This window comes from Anopheles darlingi, chromosome 2, assembly GCF_943734745.1.
Source record: "Anopheles darlingi chromosome 2, idAnoDarlMG_H_01, whole genome shotgun sequence".
NCBI classification, from domain to species: domain Eukaryota; kingdom Metazoa; phylum Arthropoda; class Insecta; order Diptera; family Culicidae; genus Anopheles; species Anopheles darlingi.
Window position 1 is genome coordinate 24,839,005 of NC_064874.1, and position 27,415 is coordinate 24,866,419.

At 52.0% G+C, this 27,415-nt stretch overlaps 2 protein-coding genes across 3 annotated transcripts; one reads left to right on the forward strand and one right to left on the reverse strand.

Annotated features, from left to right (window-relative positions):
* Positions 1-1,689: 1,689 nt before the first annotated feature.
* On the forward strand, positions 1,690-12,120 carry LOC125951265 (tetratricopeptide repeat protein 28). The gene is made up of 5 exons (XM_049679978.1): positions 1,690-2,250; positions 2,434-6,500; positions 6,586-6,725; positions 6,845-7,027; positions 7,097-12,120. The coding sequence occupies exons 1-5, from the start codon at positions 2,026-2,028 to the stop codon at positions 11,755-11,757; spliced, it is 9,276 nt and encodes a 3,091-aa protein (XP_049535935.1). The 5' UTR covers positions 1,690-2,025; the 3' UTR covers positions 11,758-12,120.
* A 217-nt stretch (positions 12,121-12,337) lies between these two features.
* Positions 12,338-27,365, reverse strand: LOC125951266 (mucin-19). Of its 2 annotated transcripts, none has more exons than XM_049679980.1 (6): positions 24,934-27,365; positions 23,992-24,090; positions 23,160-23,885; positions 22,340-22,999; positions 17,795-22,268; positions 12,338-17,716 (listed from the first exon to the last, which is right to left on the reverse strand). In XM_049679980.1, exons 1-6 carry the CDS (start codon positions 25,555-25,557, stop codon positions 17,658-17,660), a joined length of 6,642 nt encoding a protein of 2,213 aa, XP_049535937.1. In that variant the 5' UTR covers positions 25,558-27,365; the 3' UTR covers positions 12,338-17,657. The 2 variants fall into 2 exon arrangements, with proteins under 2 accessions (XP_049535937.1, XP_049535936.1); XM_049679979.1 differs by having other exon boundaries at positions 22,340-23,020.
* Between the last annotated feature and the right edge of the window lie 50 nt (positions 27,366-27,415).

The following is a 27,415-nucleotide window of genomic DNA, read 5'->3' on the forward strand; positions in this document are numbered from 1 at the left end:
TGATCGGGATCTTTTCGACAATCGTTTCGTTTCCAACGCATCTTCTTCCAGTTCTGGGGCAGGTAGATCCGGAGCCGGGCATGCCTTGAGCAAGGTCACCCGAACAGCAGACTGCTGCAGTCTCTGGTTTGGGAGTTTTCGGACGAAGTTTGAACCAAGGTACTTTAAAAAGACAGGTAGCATCTTAACCGCTTTGACAGGTCACCATTTTGAATTTTTATGACATTCATAGCAGGGCACTTTTATCAACAAAACCACGTGAGTTTCAAGAAGAAGAAGAAGAAGATATGGGCAAGTTTGGTGGTTTTATCAAGGAAAGTACCTGATTTCACTCTTTTTCGGATGTTTAAATGATTCATCTCTCTATTTAAGATCAATCGAGCAACCGAGTTATGTTTTACAGCGAGTGAGCACGGTCCAGGAACGCTAGCCAGCTCTTGTTCTAGGCCGGGTGGCAAGACCTACGGACCGATACCATATTGAAACTATTGAAAGAATTTTGGGAATATTTGCATAAACTTCAACTTTCGTGCCACTTTTCGTGAATTTTAACTGTCGTAATACCACAGAAAAGCGAAAACACCTCCGAAAAGAGCGTCCCCGAAGTAAACATCCCACCATCCCGTGAATGTCAAACTCTGAAGTTTTTTCTAAAATACGATCGGGGATTTGTTCTGGATAAAGCTACCTGTCTTTTTAAAGTACCTTGGTTTGAACGATGCGAGGATGACACTCGATCGCGTTCTGTGTGTTCGGGAACGGGAAAGAAGCACCAACACGTCAAAGGGGATGTCCCCGATACTCGTCGCCGTCGTTGATCCTTTTTTTCCCCCTCCCTTCGCTCCACGATCGACAAACTCAAGCATTCCATTACACTTGCGTGCGTGTGTGTGTGTGTGTGTGTGTACGGATGAAACCGAAATTTATAAACTGTGAAGCAATCAACATTCTTCTTCAACGCGATCGCGGGTTGAAGCTTGGAGTGCGGCTCCTCCTCCTTGTTCCTGCGGGCGCATTTTTCGCGATCGATCGCCACCTTCTCCATCCTCATGGCGATCGTGCGACGATCGTGCATTCTGCGAAGCGATCTCTTCGGCCCCTCTCTCTCTCGCTCTTCTATTCTCTCTCTCTCTTTGGCGCGCTCTCTGCTCTACACATTGCGCTCACGAAGACACGCTTCTACGCTCTCGAACCGATCGCAGGTGAGAACCACCGGACACTCATCTCGCGTCGGTCGAACGGAACGGTGGTTTGCGCGTCGCGTCGTCGTCGCTTCTTCGTCGAGTTCGTCGCTTGTGCGTGCGTGCAGGGCTCCGATGGGTACTAGTACCATCGATCGATGACCAGTGTGATGGCGGCACCGACAACAGTAGCAACAGCAGTAGCAGCAGCAGCAGCAGCAGCAGCAGCAGCAGCTAGCCTTACCGTGCCGTGTCTCTGGTTACGGTACTGTGCCCGGGTGTTGTGTTCCGGATCGCGATCGTTCACCACCTTCGACCTCAACCAAAGACAACGTTTCGTCTGCTGACGGACGCGTCCGCACCCGCTACCGATCGACTGTGTGTGTGTGTGTGTGTGTGTGTGTGTGTGCGTAGTTTGTGGTGTCCATGGTGTGTGGTGTTGGCCTCGGTATCACTGAAAGGGATGCTCCCTCTGGTTGGATCGGAGGATCGAGAGCCTGAACGGGTCAGGTCGGTGATCAGTACGTAAACGGTGACGGTGATCATTCTCGTCATCTCTCGTGGATGTGCGCGCCCCTATCGACCCTTCTCCTCCACCACCACCATCACTACCTCCTCCTCTTGGTTCTTCCCTTCTTCTTCTTCTTCTCGTCGATCGTGCGAATCGCGATCACGACCCCAAAGCGGAGTGGAGGAAAGTGTGTTAACGGACCGCGCGAGTGCTCTGTGTGTGTGTGCGTGTTGGTGTGTGTTGGAATCAGCGTCAATCAGAGAGAGAGAGAGAGAGAAAGAGAGAGAGTGTGTGAGAGAGAGAAAAAGAAGGAGAGCTTGTGGTTTCGGCGCGATGCACGGAACGGAACGGCGTCGCCAGCGAAGGGTGCACCATGGGGCTGGTGGTCCGGCTAGTGGTGTTGGCGGTGTCAGTGGCATAACCGTGGCAGCCTCGGTTCACTCGAACGGTGGTGGTGGCGGCGCTGGCAGCACGCTACTGAGCCAAGCGGCCTCGGTACATCAACCCTCGATACACCCGACCGTCTGGGAGATACTGTCGGCCGAGCTGATCCTTTCGGTAATGCTACGGCTCTTGATGATGATCCCAGGGACCTCGAAATCTCTTCTAGTCCTTTCTGTGCCTTGTTTGTGTTTCTTGTCCTTGTTGTCCTTCAGTGTCAGAGTCTTTACGTGTGTGTGTGCGCGTGTGTCTAATCGGTTCTCTCTTTCTCTCTTTCTTCTTCGTCTCCGTCTCCCCCAGAATGAACCGGAGGGAACGCCGGAACTGCCGGCCGCCAATCGGGCCCTGTTCCTCGAGAAGGTCCGTCAATCGAACACGGCCTGCCAGAACGGGGACTTCAGTACGGCGGTCCAGCTCTACACCGATGCGCTCGGGCTGGATCCGGGCAACCACATCCTCTACAGTAACCGTTCGGCGGCTCGCCTCAAACAGGGCCAGTTCGCGCTCGCCCTCCAGGATGCGACACGTGCCCGCGAACTCTGCCCTCAGTGGCCAAAGGCGTACTTCCGCCAGGGTGTTGCCCTCCAGTGTCTCGGCCGGTACGGTGAAGCGCTGGCCGCGTTCAGTGCCGGCCTTGCACAAGATCCCAACAGTAAGCAGCTGCTGGCGGGGTTGGTCGAAGCATCGATCAAAAGTCCGCTCCGGCACGCGCTGGAGCCGACGTTCCAGCAGTTGAAAGCGATGAAACTGGACCAATCGCCATTCGTCGTGATTTCCGTCGTCGGTCAGGAATTGCTCGGTGCCGGCCAGTATCATGCGGCCGTCACGGTGCTCGAATCGGCCCTCAGGATCGGTTCCTGTTCGCTTAAACTGCGTGGTTCCGTGTTTTCCGCCCTCAGCTCAGCCCACTGGGCACTGAATCAGCTCGATAAAGCGATCGCGTACATGCAGCAGGATCTGGCCGTGGCCAAAAGTCTCGGCGATACGGCTGGCGAGTGCCGGGCACACGGGAACCTCGGTTCCGCGTACTTTAGCCAGGGTTCGTACAAGGAAGCGCTAACGTCCCACCGTTACCAGCTGGTGCTCGCGATGAAATGCAAGGATACGCAGGCGGCTGCCGCCGCCCTAACCTCGCTCGGGCACGTCTACACCGCGATCGGTGACTACCCGAATGCGCTCGCCTCCCATAAGCAGTGCGTACAGCTGGTGAAGCAGATGGGCGATCGGTTGCAGGAGGCGCGCGAAATCGGTAACGTCGGTGCCGTGTACCTGGCGATGGGTGAGTTCGATTCGGCGGTCGATTGTCACACGCAGCACCTGCGGTTAGCGCGGAAGCTCGGCAATCAGGTCGAGGAAGCCCGGGCGTACAGTAATCTTGGTTCGAGCTACCATTACAAGCGTAACTTTACGCAAGCCATCACGTACCACGAGAGTGTGCTGCGGATCGCGCAGCAGCTGGGTGATCGAGCGATCGAAGCCCGGGCGTACGCCGGGCTCGGTCATGCCGCACGCTGTGGCCATGATTTTGTGCAAGCGAAACGGTGGCACGAGAAGCAACTGGAAATGGCCCTAGCAGCGCGGGATAAGGTCGGTGAGGGGCGCGCCTGTTCGAACCTTGGCATCGTGTACCAGCTGCTCGGTGAGCACGATGCAGCCCTCAAGCTACACCAGGCACACCTGACAATCGCACGCCAGCTCCAGGATAAAGCCGGAATGGGCCGTGCGTACGGGAACATCGGTAACGCCTACTCAGCCGCCGGTTACTACGAATCCGCCATCAAGTACCACAAGCAGGAGCTAATCATCAGCAAGGAAGTGCACGACCGCAGTGCCGAAGCATCGACGCACGGTAATCTGGCCGTCGCTTACCAAGCCCTCGGTGCCCACGATATGGCCCTAATGCACTACCGGGCACACCTGAACATTGCGCGCGAACTAAAGGACACTGCGGGCGAGGCATGCGCCCTTCTCAATCTCGGTAACTGCCTTAGCTCACGGCAAGAGTTCGCCCAAGCCGTACCGTACTACGAGCAGTACCTGATGCTCTCCCAGGAACTCGGTGATGTGGCGGCCGAAGGGAAAGCCTGCCATTTTCTCGGCTACGCACACTACTGCATCGGTAACTACCGGGAGGCGGTCCGGTACTACGACCAAGACCTGGCCCTTGCCAAAGATCTACAGAACAAAATGAACATGGGCCGGGCGTACTGCAACCTCGGGTTGGCTCATCTCGCCCTCGGCAATACCGGTGGAGCGCTCGAGTGTCAAAAGTACTTCCTAGCGATCGCCCACATGACGAACCATCTGCCCGGGAAGTTCCGCGCCCTCGGGAACATCGGTGACGTGCTCATCCGAATGGGTGACGTCGATGAAGCGATCAAAATGTACCAACGGCAGCTGGCACTCGCACGGCAAACGCGCGAACGGGGCATGGAAGCGGCCGCCTGTGGTGCCCTCGGTCTCGCCCATCGTCTGCTGAAAAAGTTCGACAAAGCACTCGGTTACCACACGCAGGAGCTAACGTTGCGCCAGGAAATGGGCGATCTACCGGGCGAATGCCGTGCCCACGGTCATCTCGGTGCCGTCCATATGGCGCTCGGGAACTACACGCACGCCGTCAAATGCTACCAGGAGCAGCTCGAGCGTGCCCAGGAACTGCAGGATTCGGCCGTCGAAGCGCAAGCGTTCGGGAACCTCGGCATCGCCCGCCTTAACATGGGCCACTACGAGGATGCGATCGGTTACCTGGAGCAACAGCTCGGTACACTCGAGCAGGTAAACACACCAACAGCCCAGCACGATCGTGCCCGTGCCCTTGGCCATCTGGGCGATTGTTACGATGCGCTCGGTGACTATCACGCCGAAGCAATCAAATGCCACGAACGCCATCTACAGCTGGCGATCGCACTGCAGAGCGCCCGGGACCAGGAACGGGCGTACCGGGGCCTGGGCAATTGCTACAAATCCGTCGGTAACCTACAGGAAGCGCTCGTCTGTCTCGAGAAGCGGCTCGTCGTAGCGCACGAGCTCGGTAGCCCGGAGGCGAAAGCGGCCGCGTACGGTGATCTCGGTGCGATCCACAGTGCACTCGGGAACTACGAGCAGGCCATCAACTGTCTCGAGCATCAGCGGGACATTGCCCGTGATCTCGGCGATCGGGTACTGACATCGGACGCACTCAGTGGGCTCGGTGGTGTGTTCCAGCAGATGGGTGATTACGAGGAATCGCTCCGGCTGCACAAACAGGACCTGGAGCTGTGCGAAGCGATCAACCATGGTACGCTGCAGGCGAGAGCCTGCGGGAACCTCGGTTCGGTGTACGATTCGCTGGCCAACTTCCAGGACTCGGCACGGTACTACGAAAAGCAGCTAACGCTAACGGGCGATCGGTTAACGAAGGCACACGCATGTCTGGCGCTCGGGCGGGTTTATCACATGATGGAACAGATCCCACCCGCCATTAACTTCCTCCGGCAGGGTCTAGCGATCGCGCAGTCACTGAACAAACTCGAAGATGAGGCTAAGATACGGTACCGGCTCGGGATGTCGCTGCTAGCGTCCGGTGATGACGATACGGCCCGCCAGCAGATGGAAAGTGCTGCCCAGATACTGGAATCGATCCGCAGCGATCAGGTGACGGCCGAGGCACGTACCGCTCTGTACGATCTGCAGACCTCCTGCTATCAGTCACTGCAGCGGGTACTGGTTGGGCTGGGGCGCAACGAGGAAGCGCTGGTCGCGGCCGAACGTTGCCGTTCACGGATGGGTGCCGATTCGAACCAGAGTGCCGAAAATTCGCTCAACAATCGCAAAACGTTGCTCACGTGCAGTGAGTACATCTTCGATACGGTTAATCGCAGCAAGACGAGCATCATCTACTACAGTCTGGCCGGGAATGAGCTGTACGCGTGGTTCCTTCAGCCTCAGAAGCGCATCGTACGCTTCCACGCGACGACAATCGACGAACAGACGCTACCGATGAAGAAGAAGCAGCTACTGATGGCGGCGCTCGGTACGGAGAAGAAAATGATCGGCGGTGGTGGTGGTGGTGGTGCTGGTCAGCAGCAACAGCAACATCAACAGCAGCAGGACGGATCGTTGCAAGGTGAGAGTTTGCTCGAGCAGTACATCAATTACGTGCGCGATAGTTTGGGCGTTAACTCGGGCAGCGTGCTGCAGGAGGGTGATGGTAGTGGGTGGAAATCGTCGAACGAGAACCTGATCGACGATTTCGCCAACGAGCGGGCCGGCTTTCTGCGGATGGTCAACCGGAATCATCTGATGAACTCGAGCAACTATTCGCTCAGTTCGCTGTTTAGTCTCGGTAGTGTCGGTGGTTCCGTCGCAAGTCTGCAGGGTTCAACAAGGTAAGTAGAGAGGTGTTTTGCGGGCGCGAGCGCGCGTTACGCACAGGAACTTATATCCCTTTGCTCGCTCGCTGGCTCGTTGTAGATCGATTGGAAGCCTGCAGGGATCGACACGATCGAGACGCTCGAACATGCTGCCACCGTGGCAGGGACCGTCCTGTCTGCACGTGCTCTACAATCTGCTGCTTGCACCGTTCGAGGATCTTCTACCGGACATTAGCACAAGTAAGGCCAGGGTTTCCACTTCCTCTTTGCTCGAACCTTTCCAGCTAACGCGCTCTCTCTTTCTCTCTCTCTCTCTCTCTCTCTCTCTCTCTCTCTCTCTCTCTTGCTGTCCCTTCTAGCGGCTCGTATCGGTCGGCGAGAGTTGATTCTGGTGCTCGAGAAGGAACTGTACCTGGTACCGTTTGCGATCCTGCGCAGTGGTGATGAGGATGGTGAATATCTGTCCGAACGTTGCTCACTCCTGACCGTACCATCGCTCCACACGTTGCGCCAGAAGAGTCGTACGAAAACGCGAGAACCAGGTAAGTGCTGAAACCGATTGAAATGCAGAAAAATTCCCATGTTCTCACCCCCGTGTACTTCTGTTGCAGCCGAAGGACTAAACAGTGCGCTGGTGATCGGTGGCCCGAAAATACCGGCCACCCTATCGGAAACGTGGGGCTGGTCGGAATCACCGGCATCACTGCAAGAGGCGGCCATGGTGAGCGATATGCTCGGCACGAAACCCCTCGTCAGCTCGAACGCCACAAAGGAAGCGATCGTGGCCGAACTGCCCGGTGCCGAGTGCGTTCACTTTGCGGCCAACGTTAGCTGGAAGCTCGGTGCGGTCGTACTGAGTCCGGGCGATCTGCTCGACACACCATCCGCCTCCTCCCAGAAACGGCTCCTGTACGGTGGTTCCGGTTCAACGACACTATCGATCACCGCAACGGCGACGACAACGATGACAACGACAGGGGTAGCGGCATCAATGGCGTCCAATGAGCTACAATCTTCACTCACCGGCCCTGGTTCGGCCGGTGATGCCGATGATGATCCATCGGATCGACTATCACCCTCGAACATGGAGATACCGCCCCTGTCCGACTTCGTCCTTAGCCGATCGGATCTCCAATCGATGAAGCTCGGTGCGAAGCTAGTCGTACTGAGCTCGTACCACTCCGTCGAACCGATCACTGGCCGTGGGGTAGCGAATCTGGCCAGTAGCTGGCTGTATGCCGGTACCGGTGCCGTCCTTGTCTCACTCTGGCCCGTCCCCGAGACGGCGGCCAAGATTCTGCTGCGTGCGTTCTACTCCGCCCTGCTCCAAGGTACCCGTGCCGCCAAAGCACTGGCCGAAGCGATGCAAACGGTACAGCACACGAAACACTTTGCCCATCCGGCGAACTGGGCCGGTTTCATCCTCATCGGTGGCAACGTGCGGCTCTCGAACAAGGTCGCCCTGATTGGGCAGGCACTGTGCGAGCTGATGCGCACCCCGGACAAGTGTCGTGATGCGCTGCGCGTTTGTCTGCATCTGGTCGAGAAGAGCCTTCAGCGGATACACCGAGGTCAGAAGAATGCCATGTACACGACACAGAAGAGCATCGACAATAAGGCGGGCCCGGTCGGTGGCTGGAAGGATCTACTGATGGCCGTCGGTTTCCGCTTCGAACCGGCCGCTAACGGCATCCCCTCGAGTGTGTTCTTCCCCCAGAGTGATCCCGAGGACCGGTTGTCGCAGTGTTCGGCCAGTCTGCAGGCTTTGCTCGGCCTCTCACCGACCACACTGCACGCCCTCTCGAAGCTGGTGCATGGGGCGGAGATCGCCGATGAGATCATTGGCGTGATGCGTCACGTGGTGGCCCAGTTCCCATCGAAGGGTCCCAATGTTAGCAACACCGCTACACTCCCGATAGCTGAAGCAGGAAGTGGACAGATCGTAGGGGGAGGTGAGAGTGCCATCGAGGTACCGCTCAGTGTGCGACTGTGGCGTGTCTCAGGATGCCATGAATTGCTTGCTTCGCTCGGTTTCGATCTGATGGAAGTAGGCCAGGATCAGGTGACACTGCGAACGGGAAAGCAGGCCAACCGTAGAAACTGTCAGTTCGTCCTGCAGGCCCTGTTGGCCTTGTTCGACACTCAGGAAGCACCCAAGAGCCTCGGTATCGAATCGTCGAGCAGTAGCTCCGAATCGCTGAACGAGGATGATTCCGGTGATGAACAACCGTCAACGGTAGCCAGTGGACAGCAGGATGCCCAGGCTATCACAGCAGGCCATGCACAGCAACAGCAGCAGCAACAGCAACCGGGTTCCACCCAGCAGCAACAACAACAACAACAGCAGCAGCAGCAGCAGCAGCAGCAACAACAGCAACTCATGAAGGGCTCCACCTCTTCCACCGTCAGTCCTACTCCGACGAATGCCGACTCACAGCAGCGCAGCATCTCACCGGCCGTCACGGTCAAGTCACAATCGAGCTACAACAATTTTACCAACTCACGCCCGCCATTACCACTGCGCCGGGTACCGTTCCTTAGCACACGCAGTGCCTTCATCTCGTACGTACGGCGCCGTGGTGAACCGGATGGTGGCCAAACGGAAGTCGTCAGTGGCGTGCAGCAGCAGCAGCAGCAGCAGCAACAGCAGCAACAGCAATCGTCGGCCACGGCACCACTCGATACAAGCCTTGCCAACACAACCGACAGTGAGCTATCGGATGGATATACGACGCAGCAGATCCTGCTCAAGAGCGATCACCTAGCGAAGGGTCTCGGTTACTCGAGTCTACGAGGTACGATCAAAGTATCGCGTCCCGGTGGTGGTGGTGAGAGTGATGCTGCCTTCACACCGAGCCCGCCGGTTACACTCCAGAACGTCGATCCGAATGTGTCGCTAGCGTTGGCCCATCAAACGCGCATCAAGAATCTCTACACGAACAACAATGGTCACCATCTTGGACCAGCGCCACCACTACCACCAGGAGTGGCAGCAGCAGCCGCAGGGACAGTGGGGCCAGGAGCAGGAACAGTAACAGGACCACCACCAGCACCAACGATGGGCATGACGGCGGCAGGTCTTCTGTCGGGCCATCACCTCGGAGGTTATAATATCCACGGTGACATGCCACTCTCCCGATCCCATCCGGCCGATACCGGCCCAGTGCATCATCATCCTAATCCGGCCACTAACAACCATCATCGTCATCGTCCGGATAGTTCCAGTTCCGCTAGCTCGGCGACGGATTGGGAAGGTTCAGGTCATGCCACAGTGCTTCGACGTGCCCAAGGTCATCATTTACCTCCGTTACCACCACCACGCCAAACTCTGCCGATGGTTGAGAGCCTACGACCGCTGGCACCACTCGCACCCGTCTACAACAACATCAATGGATCGGCTTCCGTTGGAGGTGGTTCCGTCGGTGGAAAGCAGCTCGTTAATGGGGTCAGTGGTGCCGGTGGCGTTGTAGGACCGAACGGAAACAGAGCACCACCTCCACCGACTCTCTCGTCGATGCTTGAATCGACCAGTTCCGATTCGGAGTTTGAACGATCGTTCGATCTACCCGGTGGTTCGAGTGCTGCCTCGATCAGCAGCAAGCTAACCTCACTCGCCCATAGTCTGCAGAGTATGCGATCGCGCAACAAGCTAGGCCGGCCGCTCGGTGCCGGTACCGGTGCTGGATCACATCATCAGCAACAACAGCAGCAGCAGCAGCAGCAGCAGCTATCGCACGGTCATGGTCAGCTGCACCATAGCCGTACGGCAACCGGTGGTGCTGGTAAGCTGTCGGCTTCAACGCTAACGTCCTTCGATCATCATCAGTTCGGTTTCCTCGATCGGTTAAGCTGCCGTACGGAGATTCCTACTGCGGCGACGCTCGGTAATCATCTCGGGGTGGCACCGGCCGCACACCGTAAGCTCATCAACGCCAATGCCCTCTCGACGTTGCCCGATGACGAACGGACGCTCAATCTGAATGCCAGCAAGCTCTACTTTTCGCCGACCGATGCCGAAATCATTCCACTGTCCGATGCGACGGCCGAGCTGGGGCTTGTGGGCGGTACCGGTAAGCCTCCGCATCATCAACCGCTGCTTACGTCCGTCATGACGGTCAGCGGTGCCGGCGGTGGAAATGTTGGAATCGCATCCGGTGGAAAGGATGGTAATGGCAATGGTAATAGTGGTGGTGCCGGCGGTGCGACTGGTTCGACGACATCAGGTGGCAATGCGACCAGCACCAGCCAGAAGACGATTCAGGACTCGATCCTGCGGCATATGAGCCGCGAGATGACACCGACCATCTCGGAGGTGTACCACGAGCGGAACATTGGGCTCGGACTCGCACCATCCCTGTCGAAGCTGCTGCTCAGTAAGAACTACGATGAGGCGACCGATCTTAAGGGACCACCCAATGGAGCTAATGGTGGCAATGGCGTTGGTGGCAGCGTTGGAAGTTGTGGTGGTTCTTCATCTTCAGCATCGGCCGCTGCCTCAGCAGCAGCAGCAGCAGCTGCCTCGCTTCTCAACAAACCAAGTGCCGCCCTGACGGTGGGTAATCTGGCCGAGGCCATGAACGAGATCGAGATGAATGCGACCACTTCGAGCAAGCTGGACGTTGAGGGTGCATGCGGTATCTGTAGCTCACCGTCCGATCTGCTGTGTGGTTGCAGCGCAACGTCAACGGTTGCTGCGGTTGCTGCGATGACGGCCGCACTCGGTGCTAGTACGATCGCGGGCAAAAAGTCCAGCTCAAACAAGCCCTGGCTGAGCAACGTGTCGCCCAATATCGTGAAGGCGAGCGATCTGACGACGGCCGACATACTAGAGCAGCAGAAGCAACTCAAATCCTCATCCGTTGCCAGTGGTCTCACCAGCAATCTGTCTTCCTCCACCGAGAACTCGCTGTCGACCGTGGTGAAGCGCAGTGGTTCCCCGTTCTCCGATCTTTCGCGACGCGACGAGGGTGATGGGCGCAGCGTGGCCGATTCACAGTGTTCGGGTAGCTTCCGGACCGACATTACCGGGTCCACGGTAACGACCTCCAAGAGCAGTCACAATCAGCAACAGCAACAGCAACAGCAACAGCAACAGCAACAGCAACAGCAGCAGCAACAGCAGCAGCAACAACAACAACACCAGTCTGGATCTCTCGGCATAAGCAATGAGCATCTGAATGGTCAATCGCAGCAACCACAGCAGTCATCAACGTTGTCCGTTTCGGTATCCAGCGTTACCCAGCAACGCTCGAAATACATTATCGATACGTGATACGTGACACTCGGTGGTCTGCGCGTGTAAAGAAGTATTGTACAGGATTTAGAATTTTTCGCTTAGGCTTAGTACTGTTGTAGGAGCGCGTTCGCGGATAGAAGTTGTACAGATTTTTCGCTTGACATTAAATGTAACGTATAGTTAGTGGTAGCACATGGAACTGATTAGCCATTTAGGTAGAAGCATACCCTCCCAGTATGGGATTAACTAGATGATCCCGTGCAGTGGAGTTCTGAAGAGCGGGTGAATAAAAAGCGAATAGCAAGCTAAGCAGTGTGCAACATGATATTTATGTTGCCGCTGTTACCGTACCATACAAAAAAAACCGAGATGGTCATAGAATCAGAAGTCGTTCTTTCAAATTTGATGACAAATCGAGACAATCGAGACAATCGAGTTCCAGCCCAACAGCCAGCAATGCAGCTTATGCATGCTAGATTCATTGCTACCGTGAAATTTTCTACACGTTCATCAAAGGAGTGGACTACAAACTTCACACAGAAGCTGTGCATCCACAGTATGTTTGGTTTGATATCCATTTTCTTTCTAATTCTTTTAACTCGTTTGATTTGCTAGTACAAACATGCACACTAAACGCCACCGTGAGTTACTCTTTTTCATACGTTTTATTCTATTTTTTGCGTTCTTGCAGTGTCTCTTTTCTCTTCACTTCTTCAATAATTTACAAACATAAATAAAAAAAAAACATTTTCCTCCACTTCGTGAACATCCATGCATTTTCCTGCTGCTTCATCTTCGTGGTTCGCCTATCGCAGAGCTATTTTTCTCCAATCTTTCTCCGTTGTTTCTCCGTACCGCCTACTAACGCGAAGCTGTACGTTCCACATATGCATTTGTTCTTGGGTTACCATTTGTTGCGTTCCCTTGCTTTTGGTTTGCTTTCCGGTTCGCACACTGCTGCTTTGCTCATTGTAACTCTTGGGCCTGATCCCGAAGGACTAAGGGACCGTTAGCAAAAACTAAAAACGATTGGATGAGCTTTTGATTATTCACATTCTTCAAAACCAAACGAAAATCAGATATTTTCGATGTTTTGATGTAATAATATAAAAAGAAACAACCAAGATAGGGTTGCGTATAATAAACAAACCGCAAAGGCGTAGAAATATGGTTTGTAAAAGGTAGAAAAAAGAAATACATAACCAGGTGGACCACAAAACAATGGATTTATTGATCGAAGCGATTTTTGCTGTTAATAGTTTTTTTTTATAGACTTTTTACTTTTTATTCCATACCACCGATCATAAGTGGCTCATTTTTGTGAAAAAACAATGGCTAGCTAGCCCAATGTCTGTGTGTGGATCGCATTAGTTGTTCTGCGGTTCTATGCCCTACGTGCAGGTAACAACATGCTCCATGGTTCACAAGATACCCAACCAACCATCAGCAGCTGTAACGTTGACCACTAGTAGTCATGCGTTGCGTAGCAGCAGCACAGTCTGCTAGGGTCTATGCTTTACTCGACGTAAGAATACGGGGCAGGTAAGGATGGCAAATGCACTTCTATTGGCAACACCAGACAAGGACAGACGTTCTACTTCTTCTTCGCTTTGTGTTTGTTCTGCTTGAGTAACCCTATTCGGCTTTGCAATTCGCAAACGAGCATGATTATTAATCTTTTTGTTTCATTTTTTTGCTCTTGTTTCTTTATTTTCTCCATTATCCCGCTTGCCCTCTACCACATTCTTCTTCCTCCTTTCACCCGCTCCTTTTTCTTACGATTTCGCTTATCCTTTCCTAGCGAATTGTTCGACGCCTTCTAAGCGCTCCTTCCCTTATTTTTGCACCTGTATGCTTCGGCGTACCAGCCTTTCTCTTTCGGTCTCGCGTTTTATTGTGAGTGAGTCTTCGCTTATTACCTCTCCTTGTTAACAGCCTGCAGGATATCTCCTGACGCCGAAGCTGTGTTTGGATTCGATTGAAAATCTTGCAACAGGCCCAGCTTTTCCCTGCGCTGTTCCTGAACATTCCTTCTTTCTTACACCAACCCTTGTGTGCCGGAGTTCCGCAACAAACACGTTTTGTGTTATGAAGATGCGAAAACTGTTTTTCTGTTTACTCTCTTGTGTGTTTTCGTAATTTAGTACAATGCTCGTGGCCATCCTTGTTTTATTCGCTTTTTCCGAAACTATCTAATGCAACGCGCGCTTTTGTTAAGTTTTGTTTGTAGTGAGTGTGTTTATATGTACTCTTTTTTATTGGTTGCTTAGTTTAAAGCGCAGCATTCTACACGCGAAAACACACCCAAGCGTGTATGAAAGGTGTATGAGTATGTGTATGTGCGTGAGAATGTGTGTCTGTATCAATGCACGTATGATATCCTAAACAGTCACTGGAATTAGTTTTATCCTTTTTTTAATGTTCTCGGCTGTTGTTATGTTACAATTTTGTAACCATTTGATGAGCATGATTGGTTCCTTTCTCCTCATTTTTCTCCTTTCTTGACTGTTATCTCCCCCCCCCCTCTGTCTTTCTCTCTCTCTTTCTCTCTCTCTCTCTCTCTCTCTCTTTTCTTCTTCTTTCTCTCACTATCTCTCTCTTTCCATCAACACACATCACGCACATATGCATTTCCTTAACTCAATCATTCCTAGTGTTTTTGTGGCCAGAACATACTGGCACTGGATTTTAGTATTTTTTTTGCATTTTTACGTCGCCTGTTTGCTTTCATTAGTTCCGCTTTTCCTAGGTTTTCTAGTGACTATTCATTAATTTAAGCTTTAGTCGCAATCAGACTCCTTATCACCCAGCTATACTATCTCCACAGTGGCCATAGAGCTGCACTTTTTGCTGTAATTTTTTTCTCATCCGAACAGATTGGCAGTTCTCACTAGGAGAGGCGGTAAACGGTTGTTGTTTTCATCCTATTTACGGTTAGTATCCATCGTTAGTTTCTTTTCGTTCTCGCTCGTTTCTCGCATAAACTTTAAGTCTGTTTTTTGCTGTGATTTCCATATGTTTTGCTCATTCCCGCGCACAAAGATCGGAACTCACTAAATATTAAGTTTCATGTCTATATTCCTCTTTTACAGCACATTTCTCTTCTTTCATTCCGTCTCATTTCCCGTCTTTTAGCAACCTTGCTTTTCCATAACGCAGAAGTGGGCACACGTTACTTTACATATGTATGCGCTACTGACATGAAACTTAGTAAATAATAGCTCTTAAATACAGTTATTAGATGATTATACTGTCCTCTTACAAGCTTCCGCAGTCCATGGATTGTATTTTTTTTTTATTCTTTCATTTTTTCCTTGTTGATTTCTGTCACCGGAAGCGTAGAATGTGTCGTCTAGCTTTTGGTATTTCCTGATGATGAGTAGATACATTCATTCAGGTGACACTCGTCCTGCCGTCACATTTAATACAGCTTAACTAATCAATCATCCAATCCATACTTTAATGGCTCTCTGCTGTCGTTATTATACTCTGACTCGGGCATCCTTGCTAGCGGTGATCGCATTCATACTTTTACACGTTACAAGCATTGCCATTCACTCATTTCCCGTGGTTGTGATCAGGCGTATATCATGCGAACGACAAAATACGAACACAAATTATGTATCTTAAACTACTTAACATTAGAATGCCCCTTTGCTTCTTTTCGGGGCCCTGTGTTCGACAACGATGGATGCGGATAGTAAGGGGGACGCGTGGTGACAATCGATGGCGCCGCGAAGAACTTGGCGACAGTGGTTATGTTAACTAAACAAACTGAGAGCATGGGAAACGGCATCCATCTAATCCTATATGCACGAACTGAGCAAGCGGAACTGACGAAAGAAACTGCTAAAAGTATATTATATGATGATCCTTTAATCCTTTGGTGGTGGTACCTATCCACCTTGCTTTTTATCTTTTTTTTAGTTCTGATTTTTAGTTTCTGGTCTCGCTAAGTTTGTTTGGTTTCTTTTCGCCCAACTACACCTAAATATAAATTTATATATAAATATATAAATATAAATTTATATATAGCTATATATATAAATTTATAAGTATAGATTTATGTATTTTTATGTATAGATATCATTCTTCTGTTCTGCATCTTTACTTTTTCGATTAGATACTAAAATCACATTGGTTGTTACATTACCATTTTTTTATTCCTTTTTATTTTTGTTTGTAATAATTTATGCACGCTATATTACATCTCTCGCGAACACACGCACACACATACATGCCAATGTACATTCTTAGCAGACCCTCTAGTTTGACAATACCTCTCTCGTCGTCCCCGGTACGTATCGCCCATGATCGTATTTCCGATCTTACGCGTCTGCTATTGCAAAATGATTGCTACCTCAAAGTCTCGAATCCATTCATACGCATTTATCCGATTACATTTACTCATTCATACCACGCACTACGTGATGTACTGCGCAAGCAGCAGATGGTGCAACCGTTATCTCTGATTGATCATGACTGTTCGGTGCAGTGTGTGACTGATCACATAGGTGCTACCAATAACTCTGCAGATTACACACTGCAACACCTGACCGCTGCTTGTTTCATTACTTCTACACTCGCTATCCTTACCGCGCTCAGGTATTCACATGCTAATCAGTTTCAACTTCGCGATTCCGATCGAATAGTACACAACAGTGTCCTGAATAAGCATTTCATACTTCTTGGTGATACTATTTAACGAAAGAAAAAAAACTAGTCGCCTGAGACGACGCGCATCGGCAGAGCAATCCGGTTCTTGATGTTATGTTTGCTTGATAAATGGTGAAACAAAACAAAGAGAATTTACACGCATCAAACAATACGCGAAGAGCGAAAAAACACAAACAAATTATCACGCGATGGTATAAAATGTCGTACTTTCGTAAGTAGGATGAAACGATCTCTGCTAGCGGAACGAATAAAGGAAACAAAGGTAACTCACGTGCACATGACTTTAACGCGGCTCAAAGGAACGCTCTTAGCAACTTGATAACCCTGATTGACAGTTTAAAAAATACCGTGCAGCAAACCGAAAGCCACAAAAGACAGCCCACAAACACTGAACTATCCGAAAGTGTCAGTACCCAATAGGCAGTAGTATAGGCGAGACGATTATGAAGGGAAACGTAACTGGGAAACTGATCAGCGTGGCATTTGTGTTTTAATGCTTGAATAATGCTTAATAACCTGAACGAACGAATGACAGCTTGGCACGTTCCACTGCGCGTTGCTTTGCTGGTGGGTGGCTGACTGTTTTATTTGCTTGTCAGCACACCATAATATGCTTTGCATCTCTAATTCGCTCTCTCTATCTCTCTCTCTTTCTCTCTCTCTCTCTCTCTCTCTCTCTGTCTCTCTCAACTATTTTGTTTTTCTCTGTCGAATAACACATTCGCGGAATTCACACACTTCGATACCGATATTCTAAACTACTGATCTAGATGTTTTACTCCTCTTCGATTCTATTAACTTATGCTCTGAGCGATATAACACTAGCCACTAATCTGCAAGAAAGAATGCGGCTGGCTACACATGTACGCGCGCGTTTACTAACGTTGACTAACGCTCGCGGAGTAGAATAACCGAAAAACCTTAACTTAAAGAAGCTCTTCCTCACCATGCATTCATTGCGTCGCTTTTCTTGAGTATCGGGAAAGCATCCAGATGTAGACATCACCTTCCCCGCCCTAGCGAGCATGTGATGTGCTCCCCTTTCCCCACGCGCCCTTACCAAACGGCGATAAATTCGTTTGACGATACCAGCCGATACGAGCGTGTCGGGGAACTAGCAAAGCGGGAAGTCGTCTGGCGCGCATTACATTCAGCACTATCAAATATTACAGGAGCAATGCTCGGCGGCTGACCCACGATGACACTCTCTATTACGCAGAGAGACTGCTGTTTCAATCATTGCACAGCATTAACAACTTTTACTGCCCTTCGTAGTATTTGGCGGTACCATTGCTACCACAGATAGCATCTTCCCAGGCTGCAAAAAAATGGAAATTGAAATAGAAGAATTTAAGCCAAACATCAGTTGAGTGCTGAGTTGTTAGACAATCCTTACCTGTTCCAACAAAGAACACTATCTTATCGTGATTATAATCGATACTGTGTACCTGTTCCGGTTCAACGAAGCGTAGATTTAGTTCCTTCTTCTTGTCCAGACGTACCGGTATCGGGGTAGCCGATGCACCGGAAGTAACGGGGGCGACAGTGGTTCCTCCTTTCGTTTCCTGTATACCTGCAGCATTGTTCGAATTGATCGTCTGCGCTGATGCTTCCACTGTCGTCACCATCTGGGATGTTGGTGATACTGGCGTAATTGTGGCGGCGCTGTTGGTCACTTCGGCTGTCGTTTGTTGCAGTTGCAGCTGCTGTTGCTGCTGTTGTGAGGCATGGTACGTCTGAGTGACACTATTGGTTGCAACGTTATTGTTATGATTTTGCAGGCCTCCTCCGACAGTGGCGGCCTGCGGTCGTGTGGTCATCACTGTTTGCTGGTGATGATGTGGAAGTGATGATGAGGGAACCGTGGCAACGAGTACATTGTTGTTGGCAACATCGGCGATAGAAGCAGCGGAGCCAGTAGGAACCACCGGCACGACAACGGCCTGGTGTGGGAGCAATACCGCGGTTGCCATCGGTGGCAATGCCGGTGGAGGAACCATGAGATGAGCAGCCGAAGGGACAGCAACAAGTGTAGGAGTAGGTGGTGCTCCCGGCAAAAGTCCTTCCTTCACGACCTGCACTGTTGCTGCTGGTGGCGGTGGTACAGCATTTACGACAGCGACTGTAGTACTAGCGCTACCAGGAGGCACTACCGGGATTGGCTGAACGCCTGAGGAAGCAGCTGCTGTAGCTGCAACGACGGCTGGCGGTGGAAGCGCAAACTGATTATGACATGGTAGTGCCGGAAGCGATGGTGGTGGCTGTGTATAAATTGAATGAACTAGAACGGCTGGTGGCGGATGAGCGAACAGGTTGGTAGCGGTCCCTGGATCGGTGAGTAGAGGAGGCATTACAGTCGTCGATGAAACTACCGTCGCCACCGTTGTCTCAATTGCTGCACTATCTGCTGCTGGTACGATGTTTCCGTGCGCACCGAGATAGAGTTGTGGTGGTGTAGCAACGAGTGATGGAAGCAATGGCAGCTTCTGGTAACTGGGGGCGTTCGACGATGAGGATGAAGATGAACAGACGGATGACGAAGAGGAGGGTGAGGATGATGATTGTTGGAGAGGCGGTTTCCCGAGTGAGTTACAGCTGGTACTGCTGGTACTACTGCTATTACGTGTTTCATTCATTACCGCTGATGATGATGACGGCGATAATGAGGGTTCCCGATCAGAACCGTCGATATTGCATGAAGTCACTGGCACAGACGACACTCTGCTATTCGGTTTTTGGCCCTTGGGTTTCTGCGAAGAAGAGGTAGCTGCTGAGCTATCTGCTGTGGAACCCTCAAGGAGCTTACGACAGTCTTCTTCACTAAAGTCTCCAAATAATAGTTCATAATCGTTGCTGAACCCAAACGTGAATTCATTCGACTTTTGCTCAACGCCATCGTTCATCATGATCACAGCTGGACGATTCGGCTGCAGATGATTCGAAGCACTGTTGCTAGCCGTAGAAGTGCTGGAGCGACCCGATGATCCTTTACCAGCGCCAGAGGAAGCACCCGATGCTGCCGTAATATTCGATTGTTTATCCTTTTTGTTCCGTTTGCCACCTCCTTGCAGCACATGTTGCTGTTGCTGGGCAACTAACTTCTCGGATGACTGTTGCTGCTGCGGTGCTTGCATAAACTGAATCGAAGAGAGTCCAGCTGGTGGTTCAGCATCATTCATAGCGCGTCGTGTATCGAATGGAAGGATCGTTGGAGACTGGGTATCACTATCGTTCGGCATATTGTTGCTGCTAGTGTTACCTGCAACGGACGACTGAACAGTAGCAATGGTACCTGCGAAAGCGACGGAAGTATCCGTACCCTCTGTTGGCACTATCGTCACCGTTGTTTCCTTTTTCGCCTTACCTTTCTTCGCCGCAACGGTATTCACTGGCTGTGATTGTGGGGCCGAATTTACTGTTACCGTCGCGGAAGTAGAATTTGTAACACTGGGCGTTGTCGCCGGTGGTGATGCTGCTGTTCCTGATGCTAGTGGCGCTGGTGGTGCTGCTGCTGCCACCTGCCCGAAACTTAGCCCAGCAATGGGCACTGAAGTAGCGGCACTAGTGCCTTTCGCGTTCGTCGCCTTATTACAAGACAATCCGGAGGGCAGCGTAGTTTGACCGTAACCTTTAATTGTTCGTTCCAGGGCCGGGTAGTGCTCATTCGAGTAGTAAATTTCATTGTTATCGACGCTTTTGGACTTGTGAAGGGATGCTTTTGTGGCTCCACCAATACCACCTTCCGAAGCATTGTTTGTCGTAACTGGACCATTGTGTATCTCGTTGGTTGCCGTCGAAACTACTGTATTTATTATGGCTCCTGTCGCAGAACCTGTTGTCTTGCCACTAGCACTGGTAGAAATGATCGATGGCTCTTCACCGGTACCATTGGTACTGACCACCGCCGTAAGCAAACTTTGAGAGTATGTTGCACGTGGAGCGACGATCTGAGCTTGGTATGGTACAGTGGTGCCTGAGTTGCTAGGATTGTTTGCTGAAACAGCGCTAGGCAATGCTAGCAATGGCTGCGAAGACAATAGCGGTTGTTGGTGTTGATTTGAAAGATAATGTGATGGTGGTGGTGCTTGATACTGATGTGATTCGACTAGTTGTGGGAACGCTTCAGACGAATTGAGATCTTGCAACACGTTGCTGCTACCAGCACTACCCCCGTCTTTCGATTGGCTACTACCTTCAGCGACGCTTGGCCATCCACTACCACCAGTACCAGCAGAAGCAGTTGTACCGCCACCACCGCTACCAATGTCCATTCCACTCTTTTCATATGTCGTCATGTTCGGTATACGGGCAATTTCAGCATATGATTGTGGTGTCGCTGTTGCTGAAGCCGACCCACCACTTTGCTGTTGCTGCCTTTGTTGATGACTAGTGTTGTTCGGAAGCTGCTGCTTCTTAGACGGTTTTTGCTGCTGCTGTTGCTGCTGGGATTGCTGCTGTTGGCGATGATGTTTTCGAGAAGAGTTGGCTTCAATAGGCAACGAGTAAACGGAATCCGCATCGCTTGAGTCTGACTTTTCCGACGGAGGCACAGAAGAGGTCGATTTTCGCCGAGATACATCGTTACTCATATATACCTCTCGATCGGTAATAAAGTGATTGCTGGCATGATATCTACCACCACCGGTAGAGGAGTTGTTTGCTGGGAACGTCGAACCGCTACTAGCGCGTCCGTATCCACCGTTGCCCCCCGAACTACCATGCGAGTGCTGCCGTCGATTGGCAGCTCCGCCGATGAAATTGCTGCCCGAAGCCACATCGTCGTGGCCAGCACCTGTACCAGCAGCGTTCGGAAGCTTTTTCTTTGCTTTTTTCTTTTTAGTTACGACGTGGAAATCTGATCCCTCTCCACCGTTTGAGCCGCCTCCGCCCTGCGTTCCTCCACCAAGCGAGGACAACGACGAGTCACGCTTCCGCGTCGTCGAATGCTGCTGAGCACTGGCCGGGTCCACGACACTACTGCTGCTGGAAGGATTATGGTGATCTTTGGCCTCTTTCTTATCTTTCTTGCCTACCTTTCCACTAGCACTGTTCGATGATGCCGGAGCGATCGATTGTGGAGGCTCATCAGAAGGCGATTGTGCCTCTACGGACTGGCTTCCGAAGAAGTTCAACTCCTCTGTACCCCACGAACGCCGTTCGGTGCGCTGTTGTTGCTTGCTGTTGGAACATCCTGCATTGCCTTCCTTTGTGCCTCCGGTGGACTGTTGTTGTTCCTTTCTCTTCTGTGACTTGCTACTACGCAACGTGACCGCCGGATCCGTTTCCTGCGCACGAGCCTTTTCGACATGATTCTGTCGTGTGTTTTCTTCTTCCACCTTTTTGCGGCTACAGCTGCTCAACTCCTCCAGTGAGTTGCTCTTCTTCAATTGCTTCGCTCCGCCGGCCGTCCGATCGCGCTTCTTTTCGTTCTTGCGCTTCGGTTTATCAGCATCCACGCCACCGGACGTACTAGCGGTAGTGCCGGACGTTGCCGTTCCGTTCGATGACGACGTTGTGCCACCGGATCCATTTCCGTTCTCACCGGCGGCAGCAGCCACTCCGGAGACATCGCTGCCACCATTACTGATACTGGCCTGATGCTGTTGTGATTGTTTAGCTTTGCCATCGTTTTCGATGTACTTTACAAGCGCTTCAATGTCACTTTGCCCCCGATAGCCGACAATGTTTTCCGGTACCACAACGACAGTGTTGCGATCAGATTTCGGTTTGCGATACTTCTTTCCACCACTACTGCTCGTCCCCGTTGAGTTCCCGCCACCACCGATGCTGCCACCGCTGGTCGAAGAACCAATACCACCACTTCCTCCACCGAACTGTGAGACGGAATTTGCGTTTTCGTCAAACTTTTGCTAAAATAACGGAACCAAAAGTGCACATTATTGTTGGCATCAATACATTAACAGACGATATAGTTTCCTACCTGAATTGATGGGTATTGCATGCTGCTTCGAGTGGTTGAGATGAACGTGTTACTAGGCGACAGCATCGTTTTCATCGCCGTTTGATCGCCACTCTTGCTGCTATCGATCATGCACTTGACGGACGGATAGGAAGAACCAAGCTGTACCGCTTCAAGCATCGGCAGTGAAACGGTCTTATCCACGTGATGCACGGACAAAGGCCGGGTTCCCCGACACGTTTGTCCGATGTCAAGACACGCTTCAGCCGTGTACTGTTGTGTTGGATAGCTGAACGTCTTTTTCGTCGCGGAGAGACCAACCGAACTGTTGTTGTTGCTGCTACTGATACTGTTGGTGGCAGCAGCACTACTACTGCTGGTACCGCCGCTGTTGATGCCTCCGAGACCGCCAGTACCGTTGCTGCTGTACAGATCACCTCCACTTGTTGCTGCTGCCGTGCCGCTGCCACAGTACCCCAACGTCGTAGACGGACCGGCAGCCCCCGTTCCGAGCGCTACCGCGGCTGATGCTATTGCCGCTGATGCCGCCATGGAGCAAACATTTGGTGAGGACGATCCAGTAATGGCAGTGTTAGTGCTACTATTACCACACGCTGTTCCTCCAACTCCGCCGGCAATCAGTTCGATGTCATCCGTTCCGCTGTTCTCGTAGTGATTATTCTGGGACACAAACATACACAACTGCATATAATTACCAAAATGGGGCAAACAACGGTAACAGCTCAGGTACGAACCACTAAAGTTCCGCTTTCAAAAACTATTTTTCTACTTTTCATTTCAAAATTTCTCTAATCCTCGTCTTCTTGTTGTCGTTACCTACCTGCTGTAGCGGATTGTGACCGATGACGCTGACGGAGGTGGATGTTGAGGGTTCATCCACACCCAGATCGTGCATATTGATGACCGTGTGCGCCGGTACCGTCCGGTGGTCGTTTATCATACTGGTGGCACCGCACAGCTCACCACTCCCGGCACCAGCCAACAGATGAGATTCCTCGCCGGCAATGATGGCTCCACCGGAGGTGGACCAACTGCAGTCACTGCCTGTAATCGCATTCAGCGGTGCTGACTGAAGCAACGCACCGTAGTCGTTGCTCTTCGAGGACGAGGACGATTTGATCGACGTGGATTTCAAGGGCCGACGAACTTCCTTCAGGAACGGTTGTTCGCTGATCGTTTGGTTGACATTGCTAGGCAAACTTCCACCTTCGCGTTGCCGCGAAGACACAGACGAAATCTGGCGCTTCGAGCGCGACCCGGCACCATGTGAGCTACCGCCGCCGCTACTACCTCCAACTCCCTCAATACCCATACCCGCGTTGGCACCTCCGTAGCCACCACCGCCCGATCGTCTCGAAGAGTAGCTGGACACCGCACAGTACTCACTGCTGCTGTAACCATACTCCTGCTTGGTCGCTTCCGGTAGGTCCTGCAGGGAGCCACCCTGTGTCGGACGGCCTCCCGACGAACGTTTGCTATGCACCGGACGGCTCGTGAACGAAAAGTTTTGCTCCTGATCTTCGCGCTCCGCTTTATTCAACAGTTCCTACAATAAAAAGAAGCCCAAAATACAGCACATCAATCCATGTTAAAGGCGAAGGTAACTGCAACAGCTGGTCTGCGGGTGACTGCGATCAGAATGCGAAACTTACGTTAAATATAGCACTCTTGTGTTCACGATCTTTTGGGCACTTGTATGTATACGCTTCTTCCAGGAGATCTTGCAGCGTGTCCTCAGGCATTGCAACAAGCTAGTGGGATAGAACAATGGAAAGCACGTGTTTTAATAGATAAGCTCCAGCGGGCTGAAATGCCTCCGCAGCGGGAGAAAATGTTTTGTTTTTCACAGCAACACTTTTTAAAAACAGCCGACCGGCAGTAAAATGGCAAAATTTACATTGGTTACCCCTGCCACTGGTAGAACCGTTGCCTTGTAGAGCACGTGTGCTTGCACAGCCAGAGAGAGAAGAGCCTCTTTTGTTGCAGGAAATTCGCCAAAATAGTGTCGATTGGAGAGAATGATGCACTTGCAGCTCCAACCGGAGCTCAGTGCGAACGACCACGGCAACACACGAACACAGCTAAACGCAAGGTTCGGTGGTTTTTTGCTGACAAATTCAACGGGTGGTAGCCGCAGTGAACAAACCGCATCGCACCACCGCCAACTTTGGTGGTTCAGTGTGTGTTGGAAAGCGCACCGAATTCGAGGAAACAGTAATAAAACGAAACGGTACGTACAGTCGCGGTGGAGGTGCATGACTTCACGCCGCCGGGGGTGGTAATCAGCCGCCCCATCATCCCTTCATTCTCCACAACGAGCGCTCTCACGTACACACACACACGCTGCTGCTCGCACACACCATGCCCCATCTGACAGTTGGAGCACAGCGAAATGTCAAAAAATAAATATGGCCGAATTTTTGCCGTTTCATGGTAGAATTACGGTATTTCAAGTGTTCGATTGCTGTAAAATGACGACCATAGATTCACACCATTGCCGATGAGTCAAGCAACTAGCATATCGATGACGAGATGCCCCACACCAGGGAAGACGGGAAGGAGAAGGAAACTCTGTGCCGGCAAAGCGCACTTACCACCGGCTCCTGGTCGGATGGCGGTGATTCCGGGAGATGATCTTTGCTGGTGTTGCTGTTGCTGTTGCTGTTGCTGTTGCTGTTGCTGCTGCTGGTGCTGTTGTTGCCGGTGTTGGTCGATGACGAATTTTTCCCATTCTGACCGCCAGCGGGTGCGGCCGTGGCCGTGGCTGTTGTGGAGGATTGCGATGACGATACCTTCACGGCAGAGGCCGCCGTGGTCGTAGTCGTAGTAGTCGCTGCTGCCGACATCGCCATCGTACTGATTACGGACGGGACAACGCCAACCGTCGCCCCCCCAACAACATTTGTCGTCGGCATTTTGCTGCTGGAGCTGCTGTTCGCTGCTATGTTGGTTGTGCGGCTAGGGGTCGATACGGTGGCGTCGACACTGGTGGCGATGACGGCGGCCGCCGTAACGTCGGTGGATGTCGCGAGGGTGCTGCTGGCACTGGTGATATCGCTGGATGCTGCGGTGGTGGTGTGCTGTACGTCAGTGGAACGCTCGGTCGTCGGCTCGATGTTGTCACGATCGTCAGAAATCGTCGCTGTTGCTGCTGCTCGCTGCTCATCGCAAACTTTATCGGGTGCCTTTGGCTGTCCGAGTTCTGGCGAGGGAGTCATCGTAGGCTACCGGCCGAATTCCCCAATCTGCCTGGTCGCGGCGGGGGCGCTTCCTCCGCCTGCTACTCCACGTGACACACTACTTTGCACGGCCGCTCGATTCTGCGCTAGCGTATCGATTAAGGCGTTCCGGGTGTGAAGCTCACAGAGAACAATATCGACGTTCACGTACGTGCACCCTGTTTCTGTCGCTGGCCGCCCCCTCGTAGACTCGCGTTTGGCTCGGGGAATCGAAATCACCTAGCAAGAAGCACACTCCAGCAACCGGCGCTTATGAACACAACAAGGAGATACTTTCTTAACGTTAAAGAAGGAACCAAGAACTGTGCTACTCGCACAGACACGCGGGCACACACACACGCTCACACCTATACATGCACACACGCACAACGAAGACACACTAGGGAGCTAGAATTTCATCGGACAAACAATGGTAATATGATTGCCGGGCGCCAGTAGGGGGACCAAAACTGGGACTGTATTATCGGGATGTTTCGGTTGTAGCGGAAACCCCGATACCGATAATGTGGCACTCGATGCAAGGTGTGAATATGTCCACATTTGGCTAGAGGCTCGTCCTCTAGTCTGGCACTGCTGGTTGCTGTTTCCGCACGAGACCTGCACACGGAGGCGGCCCACCGTAAAAATCCTTGGCGAAGGGGGGCCGACCACACAGCAGCAGGCTGGTTCCGCGGATGTTGCTGATGATTGTTGGTAGTGTACGCTAGAGAAATGGACGACGACGACGACGACGATTCCGATCGTCGAAGGCGGCGGCGATATAGCGCTTCTGCTGCTTCGACACTTTTCGCACTTGCACTAGCATGCGCCACTCTCTTTCTACCCTACACGCACAGCCTATTTTGCTCTCAGTCGCTCACTCAACGCCACTCGCTCTCTCTCTCTCTTTCTCTCCTTTTTCTCCTTTTGCTTGCTGCTCTCTCGCTCGGTACTATTATCTTTGCGATATACCTGCTGGCGGCTGAATAGGTGGCCCCGCGCCGGATGGTCACTCCGCGGCACAGAAGAAAACATGCAACGGCGGAAAGCCGCCGCTGGCCACTTTACACACACCAACAGCCGCGCAACTTGGTTTTTTTTCCTCCTTCTTTCTTGTGGTGCTGTGGCCTCTGCGCTGCTTCCTTTTGCTCCGTTTAGCTCACACAGCACACACACGCGCACACACACACAACACACAACACACAGCACACAGCACACACTGCAACGAATAAAGTGCTTCTTCTGCTTCTTCGCTTCCCTTTCTGGACCGTGCTTGTCACATTTTGAACGGGTTCCACTTTTTATCCTTCTTCTCACTACTGCACCGCCATCGCGCCACCACCGCCACACACACTGACAGACCCGCTTCGCCACACGACCAGCCGCTACACCAGAGACCCGTATTTGGATGGTTTTCACGAGAAAAGAAAAATTGGCCCCGCACGGGAGGCGTACTGCCGAGCGCTTTTCAGATGGTTCTTGCACGGGATTCACGCGGAATCACTAACACTTGGCTGGTCTGTGGCAAGAAAAGACCACCGCCGTCGTCTCCGTCGTCGTCGAGCCTGCCATAGCCAGAGTTCTGCTACACAACTACAGGCGGAGCGCTGCTGCTGCTACAAGTTCGTTCTTTCGTCTGCGGTCACAAAACTGTGGCCAAACGTTTGCCGTTCCGGCCACTAAGGCCCCGTGCAAATTCCCCGTCACCGCGACTCGGGAGACCGTTGTCTCTCGAGCGAATTAATTCTGGACTTGGACTTAATTCTTCTACTTGGTCGAGTGCAATCGGAAAACACGACACCACGACGAGGAAGATTTGCCAGAAAAACGGGAACGATCGACGGCGCGGCCGCACCAG

Coding starts and splice junctions, on each gene's coding strand:
- LOC125951265 (XM_049679978.1), top strand. CDS start 2,026: ATGCACGGAACGGAACGGCGTCGCCAGCGAAGGGTGCACCATGGGGCT. Junction 6,501..6,585: donor AGTCTGCAGGGTTCAACAAG/GTAAGTAGAGAG, acceptor GGCTCGTTGTAG/ATCGATTGGAAGCCTGCAGG. Junction 6,726..6,844: donor TCTACCGGACATTAGCACAA/GTAAGGCCAGGG, acceptor TGTCCCTTCTAG/CGGCTCGTATCGGTCGGCGA.
- LOC125951266 (XM_049679979.1), bottom strand. CDS start 25,557: ATGACTCCCTCGCCAGAACTCGGACAGCCAAAGGCACCCGATAAAGTT. Junction 24,091..24,933: donor CATCCGACCAGGAGCCGGTG/GTAAGTGCGCTT, acceptor CTATCCCACTAG/CTTGTTGCAATGCCTGAGGA. Junction 17,717..17,794: donor AGTGTTCTTTGTTGGAACAG/GTAAGGATTGTC, acceptor ATTTTTTTGCAG/CCTGGGAAGATGCTATCTGT.